This window comes from Pundamilia nyererei, unplaced genomic scaffold (assembly GCF_000239375.1).
Source record: "Pundamilia nyererei isolate P.nyererei 1_Seehausen unplaced genomic scaffold, PunNye1.0 scaffold00004, whole genome shotgun sequence".
NCBI classification, from domain to species: domain Eukaryota; kingdom Metazoa; phylum Chordata; class Actinopteri; order Cichliformes; family Cichlidae; genus Pundamilia; species Pundamilia nyererei.
The window spans coordinates 4,093,457-4,104,437 of record NW_005187405.1 but is presented as its reverse complement, the minus strand read 5'-3'; the positions used below and the strand labels follow the sequence as shown (position 1 = coordinate 4,104,437).

The following is a 10,981-nucleotide window of genomic DNA, read 5'->3' as shown; positions in this document are numbered from 1 at the left end:
GGGGGGGGGGGGGGGTGTTGTTATGTGGCCAGGCCTTTGTATCTTTGCAGGGAAAAGCCTGTGGCAGGGCTCTATTGGACCGATTACCACGCTCCATCTGTAGGAGCCATCAGGGACGCCCGGGCCCGCATTCAGGGGCCTGTCACCTGCCCAGCAGGGGAGTGGAGGGGGCTGAAGGGTGAGATGGGGGCTGTAGAGCCAGGGGCTGAGTGGGGGAATGAAGAGTGGGAGGGAGAAAGGGGGGGGGGCACAAAGGAGTCTGGAGAAGGGCTACTGAGGGCTGTGGAGGGGCACAGCAGGGGAGCACCCCTTCATCCCCTCCCTCCATGGCCTGAGGGGCACAAAGTTGGGGGATGGGGAGTTGAAGGGTTGACATGGTGAGGAGATGGGAGGCTGAAGGCACCTGAAGAAGATGATGGGGAAGGCGTGCTGGGTGCCAAGCTAAGGCAAATTGGGGTGCTGGTTATTCTTTAGGACCTGTCCCTTAAATCTCATCAATTTACTTCACTGCTCTTGTCTTCTGCTCTCCCATCATTGCATCTGCATCTTTGACTTTTTTTTTTTTAAAACACTTTCCTGCACTGACATCAGTTTTTAAGGCATGCTGATGCAGAAGCAGGCTTGTTCCCACACATTCCCTGCAACAAAACGACAGAAGAGGATACTAACCGCACAAAGGAAGGCCTCGACCTCCTTACTTAAACACCCAAATCAAATTTTACGCTGGAGCTAAAGCACCGGGGAGCTGAAAATACTCCATCGCTCCTCACAGTTTGGCTCTGGCTCTGACGGGCGTCCTAACAGAAAGATAGATTATTATCCCACAAGCGGAAATTGAGGTTGCTGAAGAATAATCCACGAAACAGTTGTTTCAAAAGAGAGCAAGATGTAGTATAATAAACTAATAAGAAGCTAGTTCAGATAGCAGAACAGATATGACTGTGTTTATCGCAGTTTAAGGAGCTCAACAAGTGAATTCAACAGGTTCCTTTCCCTGATCAGAAATTCAAGACTAAAAAAAAACAAAACAAAAAAAAAACCAAGTGTATTCACAGACGAGCGTGCAGGCAGATAAAATGCAGAGGGCAAGGACAGTGCTGCAGACCCACCATGCAAGATAAACCCAACCACATATTGATCGAGAGAGGAGACTGACAGGCAGGGAAGATAAACTCCAGAGGGTCACAGATGTGAACTTGGGGAATGTCCAGTTCCATTAGCTTCACCTGCAGCAGGAGTGCCTCGAACGAGCCTCAAACAAGCCAAAAAAACCCAAGAGAGGGTTTCGACTGTTAGGAATAAAGGCTGCTCTTGTGTATTGCAGAAACTACCTCGGCCAGGGCTTGCCTTGCCAAGCATTCACCCCCCCCCCCCTCCACTTACCCTTTCAAGAGATGTTAATATGAAGAGACACTGCGCTCATACATGCATATAAATTTACACACATGCACTTTGAAACGAGAAACAAACCAAAGAGGTGGAGAGAGAAGTGTGAGAGAGACTCAAAGTACATACTGAAGGAAGGAATAAAGTAAGAAATCAAAAAAGACGAGAAAGTCTCAAATGAAGAGGGAAACGAGGGAATGAGGAAACACAGAGGAAAGAGAAAGCGAAGCAGAGCATATGTGGCAGTTTATAGTCTCATCTTGATAGGGGCTGGCTTAGCCCGTCCTCCAGGGGCTGTTAATAGAGAAGGTAATTGAGCTGGTGACATGTGTTCGCAACACAAAACAAAGGGCAGAAGAGACAAATGAACTAGCTATTTGCCCAAGGAAGTAGATGTGGCCCTTTCAGGCCACAGAGCACAGTGCGAGTGGGCCACTGAATAAAATAGTGGCATGCCACATAGAGCCAGAGCGAGCAGATGCACTGAGGGAAAGAATGGTTAACTGACAGCTTATGGGCTCAGCTGGGGTTAACAGTTAAGGGGGAAATGGGAGTGAGTGGGCTGCTCACTTGACTTGCTAAAGAGCCCCCAGGAACCCGCAGCTGCCTGGGAAAAAAAAAAAAAAGGGGGGGGGGGGGGAAGAAAAAGTGAGAGATGATGATGTGATGGACATAGAAAAAAAAATGGAGCGAATAAGCGGAGGAGGTTAGCACTTAACGGACAAAGAAATAGCCGGCAATATGAAGTTGAAAGATGTATCTCTGTCTAATATCGGTGAGGGTGACAAAAAAAGCACAAATGGCCCTGCGTGGCTATTATGTGTGCCCAGTGTGCGGTGGTTATTATTTAGTTCCACCGCAGTGCAGTTAGGTGACAGTTTCACGGTGGCATTTCCACCCTCGGGGCACGGACAAAGCAACTGCAAAGAACCCACGCAGGGCTGCAGCAACAGGCCAGTCTGCCGCACGTTCCAGTCACACAGAGACCAACCAGCAGAGCTCCCCATCAGCTCTGCCCTGTTAGGCAAAACAGACACCCGAACCAATTACCTGACGCAGGACAGCCGGAATATGGTTCTCGGATGCAGGAAAGATGTACGTGTTACAAAAAGAAGGTTATTTGTGCGTCATGGATCCTTCGGTGTAACATCCTGACACTGGTTTGTCCGTTGACAGCTTTTCCCAAACATTATCATAACCTCATTTCCTGGGGCCTGATAGTTTTAACAGTGAAGTGACCCCAGGTTAGCCCCTGACCTTTTCACACACACAGCACCGCAGCGGAGTCAGCCTCGCCACTGACCCTGCAACAAAACTGCACAGATACTCAGAGAGAAAAACCATCAACACATTCCACACTTTAATTTTTCAGACCCTACAAATGTCTATGATTTATTTATTTATTTTTACTTAAATGGTAGGAAATAAGCTGGAAACTAGAACACACATTTCTTTACTTAAAAAAAATGTTGTCTTCCTTGTTCAGAGTGAGAAAAAGAAATAAATCAAAACAGCAGCAGAGTTGTGTTGGCACGTCCGTAATGTGCAATGTGCTGGATTAAACTGCTTCACAAAACCTGAGGCTAAACAAAGTTAAGTGATTGACAACGCTGTCTGGCTTTACTCAATTAACTATCCCATTGTGGCTCTTCTTTGGAGAGTCCCCTCGCTCCCGACCCTTTTCTCTCCTCGCTCCTTTATCCTCCCCATCACAGACTTTTGCTTGGCTAATACTTCCAAGAAAATAGAGAGCTCTTTTTCTACTGGGGCTCCTCTCCTTGACCTTCTATTGCTCGATGCTTCTTTTTCAGTAACTTCACAGTGTCTTTGGGGTTAGTGGGGAGAATGCAGAGAGTACATCAGCGCCGAGGGGCCGGCTCAGGGCAGGACCCCATCCCATTACTTCAAAGTTGGCCCGCATTCATTAATTGTCCTTTGAATTAATATTGGAGGATCACAATGTGGGTGCCAACAGAGAAAGAGGCTTTAATGAAGCATAGAGTCTGCATTCAATTGCAGATCAGCCCGTGTGGATTTTTTCCATTCTTTTTTGGAGCAGGAGAGAGCGTTGAGAGTGGTGCCGACTAGCAAAATGTGAAAGTGCTGAGTATTTTAAGTAGAGTAGAAGGGCAAAGAAGTATCTATCCACCCATCCATCTATGAATTTTGGGCTGTTTTCCCAGCAGTCTAACAGGATAAATAAGCATCATAAGCACTCTCAACACAGGAAAACACAGAGTGAGCCCCACATATAAATTTTTCCATTATCCAGCCCTGAGAGGAAAATGGAAATGTGGCTATAGCAGACATTCCTCTGGTTGCACTGAGGCCTTCTGTCTCCTGTCTCCTCCAAAACTCCAGTCGCATGTTCTACAAAATCTCTCTCTCTGTTTACAGTTAAGGGTTATTGCTATGTTGCCTGGATGCCTCTGCTCCCTGTGTGTGCCCGAAATGTTATCTGTTTATATACTTAGATGCCTCATGAGAGCCTAAGTTATGAAACTTGAAAATTGGATTAAAGAGCCTGTATGTAGCCGGCTACGTGCGGAAGTTTGTTATTGCAATAGCTTCTCCTTTGTTGGCGGTTCAGATTAACCTATATTACATACGCATTTCTGACCGCTTTAAAATACGGCACAGGCCTGAACGCAGTTGCAGACTTTCTGCTCTCCTCGCTCTCCAAATTTCCCCCTCATTCAAAAGCCATGCCAAAATCACAGGGAGCCAGTAACCCAGTTTATTTACACAAACAAAGTCCTACTCAGCTCCTTTGACAAAAGCAGCTAAATCTTTCATGTTTTGTCAGCACTTGATTCCTCCTGTCCCTCTGGCTATTTGCCTGCCTCTGGACAATAGAGGCAGGAGAATGGCAGCAGATTGTTGGAATGCACCTCAATGAAACCAATTATTACATGTTGACTGCGTTCACCATGGCAGATTTGAAAGAACTGAGCTCATTCATTTTGGCACCACGGGACTCCCTTTTTAAAGAAAAGTTATCCCTTTGACTGTTTGTATTTCTGAGCTTTCTTCCCCCCCGCCTCCTCCTTCTTCTTCTTCTTTTTGCCTTTCACCCCACTGCCATAAATGGATCCTGCAAGACTTGCTGCTCTAGCTTCGATGACTTTGGTTACTTTAATTAATTGTATGACGCTAAAGGCTAAAGTGCTAAGAGTATGGAGGAAAGGATGCTATCAATTAACACATCCCAAGAACAAGAACAGCGTTGCACAATTCAGTGTTCCTGTAAATATCACACACCCAAGATACAATGAGTTGCTTGACTGCTTTATTAACAAATATATATACACACATATATATAAATTGTAAACCAACTTGCTCAACCGTACGCGTTGTTTAAACTTTGTCAAGTCTACTTTCACTTATGCAGGAAATGGAACAATCAAACCCTTTCCCACAATGTTCCAGCCACTCACCAATGCCATTGGCCTTCCTGATATATACTTTAACCCACAAACCTTAGCAGTCCTTTTTTTCCCAGACAAATAAATCTAAATGAGTCAGCTTTGATCTTAGCACTTAAGGAAAGCCAACAATAGTGGTAGAAGAGAAAGGGGCAGAGAGCAACAGGCTTCTCTCTACCACAACAATAGCCTCTACAAACACCTACTTAATCAATATTTGGCCAGAAGACACTCTCTCAGTCCCCAAACCACCCTTTTCACATTCTAATGAAGTCTCATAAAAGAGGGGGGAAAGAAGAAAAACTCAACTACTTCCACAAAGAGACAAGAATGAAATTGTACTTTTCTCAATAGAGAAATGTGCTTTAAAGATGATTGCGTGTAGGATGTCACCTATTTGGTGGAGAGAGAGAGAAAGGAGAAACTTCTATTTATTTGTTTATTTTGTTCTGACAATTAAAACAATTCCTAAAAATCATTCAAATTACATTTTAAACATATTTAAACAACTAGGTCTTCGGCTTGGGGCGATGAAGCAAATCAGGGTCAAGAAGAAATTATGCGTATGAAATCATAATTTGCTGGTGTATCCATCTACGATCAGAATCTAATCGGATTTTTATTTTGTATCCCCCCCCCCCCCTTCCCTTACAAATGAGTTGAAGAAGTTTAACAAGCAAGCTGGCCTGATCAATACTGTGGATGTTCCTCGTCTGGTGGAGGGAAGTGCCCACAGTCACTCCATTAAATGTATGCGCCCTAGGCGGAAAGGAAAGGGGCGGACTTTTTCTGGGATGAAAGTGGAGAGAAATAAAAGGGTTCGGGTTTAATCTAGTGAAGAGTGAAGAGTTTCCCTGCGCTCGCTCGCTGAAGGCGTCATGCTCGCTGCGCAAAGACAAAAAGCGGCGATAAAAGCTCCGTGCGCAACAGTAACGGAACCGTTCGATTTGACTGGCGTGAATTTAACACATCTCCACATTTCACAAAACTGCGAGCGTTTTGTGAGCTGCGGAATGCGTTAACTCAATGTTAATTTTATTTTCTCCTCTTAGAAGAATTCCCGTCTGGTAAAATAGAACAAGAGTTCGCATTTCAAAAATTCAATCACGTCTCCAATAGCAACAGTTTCATTTCAGTCCTCAACAGGTCGAAAATCAACAGGTGATTGTCTGATTCTGGTTTCTTCCCTTTTTTTCCCCTTTGATGTGATTTGTTCTGTAAACACTGACGAAATCCTCCAAACTGGCACTTTTTTGGAGGAGTCTATAAACCAGGTCGCACTGGGCCTGTTGGTGTCCCTGAATAATTCATCGCTCATTGCGGGTTCATAATGTCTTCTCCCGGCCTTTTGTCAGCGCAGCTTTTTTTTCTCCTCCCTTTCTTTCCCTATTTTGAAAGAGCCTGGCATTTTATTGTACACCACTGAGCCGCTCACTGGAGTTTGGCTTTTTTGTGCGTCATACCGAGGTGTGACTCTAAATGGACTCGCGATGCTTTGTGCTCAGAAGTTCATTCGCAGTGTCCGATTAAGTGTTTAAAAAAAGAAATAAATTCTCAGGCCTGGGAGTTACACAAATGTTTGATTTTGAAAAAACTATTTGTTTAACTCTCACAAGTGTATGCGCATGCGTGAGCATCTGAAATTTTAAAAATTAAAACATTTCCAGAAAGTAATATCGAAATTATTATTATTATTTATTTTCTTTCTGATACAAACAAACGGCAAAGCACAAGCGGATTTCACCAGCCTGAAAAGCCTTGCTCATAAGCTACAGACAACAAAACCGACCACACACAATTAAACATTTAAAAGCCATAAACAACCAGATCTTACTTTTCTACTCAAATTCGTTTCTTAATTTTTTTTTCTTTATCAACATTCTCCTGGACAGTAACATGAGCACACAGCGCATTGAAATCATAAATGAAGAACTTACATCGATCTCCCAGAATGCCATCGATGCTGTGTTTCGTCCGTGGCTCGTTTTCCTCCATCGCCCTCTTCACGACTTCTTCATCCTCCTCCTCATCCTCACCAGCTCCGCCGAATTTGGAGCGCATGACGCGGCTGATGGCGCTCACTGAGTCAGACGGAAAAGTTCGGATAAGTTACAGAAAGAAAGAAAAAAGTAAAATCATTCTTTTAAAAAATACTTCATTATCAAATAATTAGCAAAAAAATGTTCAGAATCCCTTACACCAACAAATTTTGCGCTCGTTTTTGTTGATTAAAATGATCCCATCACTTTTAAGCGGGGAAGATGAAATGATTTTTCCACATCGTTCCTTCCGGTTATAGTTATAATATTTTATAATTGTCTGTACCTGAGGGGACGTTGTTTCTGTCGCAGATTCCGTCTTTCAGTAGTTTGTCCCTAATTTCCCAGCTGAACATTCCCGGGTTTTCTCTCTTATACTCTTCGATTTTCTTGTCAATCTCCGGAGAAGCGGTTTGCTTCGGTGGGAAAAGGGAGAAATCATATTTTAAATAAGGGTTTTTTATATATGTATATATATATACGCCGAGTTTAATACCTGGGATGCAACACAACTTAAAAAGATTTGTATTTTCATATCTACATATTACAACATATATATATATATATATATATATTTCTAGACACACGTTTTATTTTGGCTGAATGTCTAAAAAAGAAAAGGTGGGGGGGGTTTAATATCAGCTGTTGAATTTTTTAATAACGATTGCAAATTTCCAGATTATTAAATCTGTGAGTTTAACAACAGTGAAGATTTTTATTTTGACGGGAATGTGTTGTCTGAGCGTGTTCTGAAAAGCTTTGCTGAAATAACCTGTGGACACAACATTAGCCGTCCCGTCTCTCACCTTCGGCTTGCTGCCTCCGATGGCCCCCGGTCTGATAGAACCCGTCTCCTGGTACCGGCAGAGAATTTTGGAGACGCAGCCGTGGGACACCCGCAGCTGACGGGAGATGACGCACGGCCGGATACCGTGATGGGCCATCTCCACTATTTTATGTCGAATGTGGTTGGGAAGAGGTCTGCCGTTTATGAAGACACCACCGAGCTGGTTAACCCGACCCTGTCCTAACGGAGTCGAGACTATAGACAACAAGAGGTTTAGTTTGTGAAACACCTGAAAACTAGACAACTTGCCTCTTATCTTTTCAGCAAAACACTTTGGAAACTGTATATGTATAAAAATAAATAAATAACAACTCCTCACCACTCTCATGTGACAGGCTATGTTGGAATAAGAGCGGTGAAATGTGTAAAAGCATATATAAAATATATATTGGCCAGCTGGACAATTGTGTTATTAAACACATCGTTTTTTAAAGGTTACATTTAGACACAAAAACTACACTCATGCTTAAATAGTAGGCATAAAACAGACATGAAATATTACAAATTCAAAACCAATCACCATATAGCGCAGTCAGACTTTCTCTCCAGTAACAGACATTTAAAGTCAAGTTTTTGTTTTTTGTTTTGTTTTGTTTATTTTTTTTGTTTTGGATTTTTACAGTTTTAAAGATGTTCCGCAGTCACTTTTTCCACCTTTGCTCAAGTTTTTTTGCTTTAAGTTGAAGTTTAGTTTTAGATGTGCGAGCAGTAGCAGCTGGATGAGGTTTCTTACCTTCTAGAGAGTATCCTCCTCGCGGGTAATTCTGATGAGGAGTCGGTCTCATCATCCTCGGTAAACCTCCTGCAAGTGCTGTCATGTTTCCTGACTTTCTGTCAGGTCGCTTCACACGTTTCACGTAGCTACCTTGGTAGATTTTAATCCAACAAGACGCTCCTTCTTTTGTTAGTTTAGACGCCCTCTTTGCAGTCGCCGGCCGTCTCCTATTCGTTGAGTAACAGGTTGCCTCGACCGCAGCGCACCGAATTCCTCATAAGAGTTGCTGGTTGCTTTCCGGTGATCGATGTGGGCTGAGGGGTGAGTTTAAATCAAAGTGCTGGTTGCCCTGGCAGTCCTGCGGGGACTATGAAGATGCTGTGCGAGGATGGATTGAAGTTAAACATTTTATCTGTGCTCGCTGTCCCCTCTGACTCTACCGCGCGCATGCTGATTGGTCAAAGATCCGGACGTTCGGGGCCAGGGGGAGCTGTGTGATTGGACGTCGGGCCCTCTCTTGTCTTTGGACTGACCTCACGAGGTCAGCTTGTCACGTCACAGGCTTCTGTGCGTGAAGCTTCTCACAGCGAGAGCAACTCTTAACAAAACAAATTCACCAGATCTGTTCGATTAATAGTTTTTGCCTGGCTCTGCTGAGATGATGATGCCACTGCTGGGCCTCAAATGAACAGCGCGAGACGATTAGCCTACAGAAGCAGCTCGACTGCGGTTAGATTTTACAAATCTGACGATTCTTTTTGAAGTCATCTAAGTTTTCTGCTACCTTGAGAGTTCGCAATGAGTACTTTAAAATCAAATCAGTATATTAACACAGTTAATCATAACCTTATTTCAACAAAAAACACATTTTTTTATACATATAGATATTTTTATGGACATTTTCTTGGTGTTGTTGTTATTATAGAAGGGGGAGTCTAGTTGGGGTTTTTTTTTTTTATCTTTTTCTAGGAGTTTCTTCACATACACCGTAATAAGCTCTAATAAGTTATAAGTTGTCATGTAATCGTTGCAGTAATTTAACAATGAATGCAGCGCGGAGCAGTGTAACACATCCGTGCAAATGCTGCATTAGGGACACCCTGAGCCACATGTTGGATCACTTGATTTTTCTAAAGCTTGAGTTGTTGTTGTTGTTTTTAAAATAATTACAATAAATGGCGATTTTATTATATTTTATTTTTTATTATTCTGTTCCCCCCAGGAATACGTTATACATTGGGTGACTGAGCTTATGGGACACCTCAGTCTGCTGAATTGAATGACTGATTGGTCAAAACAATATTAGGCAACATCATAACTTACATTTTCTGTGCAATGCAGTGATCACCGTTATATTTGTGAATATTTACCTAAACATGATGATGATCCTGAGGAGCACTGTGAAAATCTCAACTAAATGAAACTAATTTCATTTAATAATAAACGTATTTATTTATTTATTGACTGTTAAATGGAGAAACAATGGATGGGGGCACAGAGATTGTTGTATCGTTATTTCACTTACATCCCAACTTGGTGCAATCTTTCTGGTCCTTTCACTCCCACAGCATGTGGCTCAACATATCTTTAGTCACTCTATAAGACCCTGTGTTTAAAAAAAATCCAATGGACACAGAACATGTGGAAACATTATACGTCCATAAAAGCAGAATGGGGGAGATAGAAAGTTATTATACTAAAGTTCGACTATCATGAAAAGGATATTGGATCTACCATGTCAAATCAATTAGAGGGGTAAGCTGAGTCAGAAATGCGCTGTGGTGGTGGCAGCAGCGGTGAACCTAATGCATCAAAAATATAGAACAAAATGAACCCAAAACTAAATAACATGTAGCATTTACTTGGCAGATACACAGCCAGAGTCTTTTGAGGCTATATTTTGGAATCATACATATTAATGAAACTCAATAACCTTCTATGTCTCCACTAAAGATAAAGTTAGTATAGCTGCCTAATAACCTATAGGCAGTTTTGTTCTTGGCCGATTAGGCCCTCTGCTGAACCACAGCACTGGAAAAATCTCCTTTCTTTGCAAAGCCACTTACAGCATAATAGTCGAGATTAACACAATATCAGTTCAAATATAGGAGGACATCTGGAGGAAATTAAATCATAACTGATAATCTGTCCATGAGCTATAGGGACTCAACTGCTGAGCTAACAAGGTTAAATCATTTAAAAAAAAATTCCGTTCCTTAGTTTTAAAAAAATATATTGTAAATGTAACTGCTTACCCTGACAAGCAGAGTGATTGATAACCTTGATTACCCTAATTTGGATTATCCATTGACTTTCTATCATAATTTCAGTGTGTTAAAACAACAGCCAGCTGTAAAACAGCATGTGTTTAACCTTTATTAGGCCTCAGAGAATCATGCCTCTGCTGTGAGTGGGAATTTTTTTTAATTAAGTGTAATAATACATGTCTGTAAAGCAGACGCCCGCAAGGGTTTATCACTATTTTAACTCTTTTGGGGTGTTTTTGGTTTCCTACTATTTTAAACACAGAATTGTAGTTTACTTACTCACTTGTTATGACGACCACAAC

General features: G+C 42.3%; 1 protein-coding gene across 1 annotated transcript in view; it reads right to left on the bottom strand.

Annotated features, from left to right (window-relative positions):
• Positions 1-8,582, bottom strand: part of pax3a (paired box 3a) — a 16,850-nt gene extending 8,268 nt beyond the window's left edge. The window contains exons 1-4 of the mRNA XM_005721268.1: positions 8,431-8,582; positions 7,657-7,892; positions 7,137-7,266; positions 6,749-6,892 (exon numbers count right to left, since the gene is read on the bottom strand). Coding sequence (XP_005721325.1) covers positions 6,749-6,892; positions 7,137-7,266; positions 7,657-7,892; positions 8,431-8,515 — 595 coding nt within the window. The 5' untranslated portion in view covers positions 8,516-8,582. The remainder of the gene's footprint in view (positions 1-6,748; positions 6,893-7,136; positions 7,267-7,656; positions 7,893-8,430) is intronic.
• Between the last annotated feature and the right edge of the window lie 2,399 nt (positions 8,583-10,981).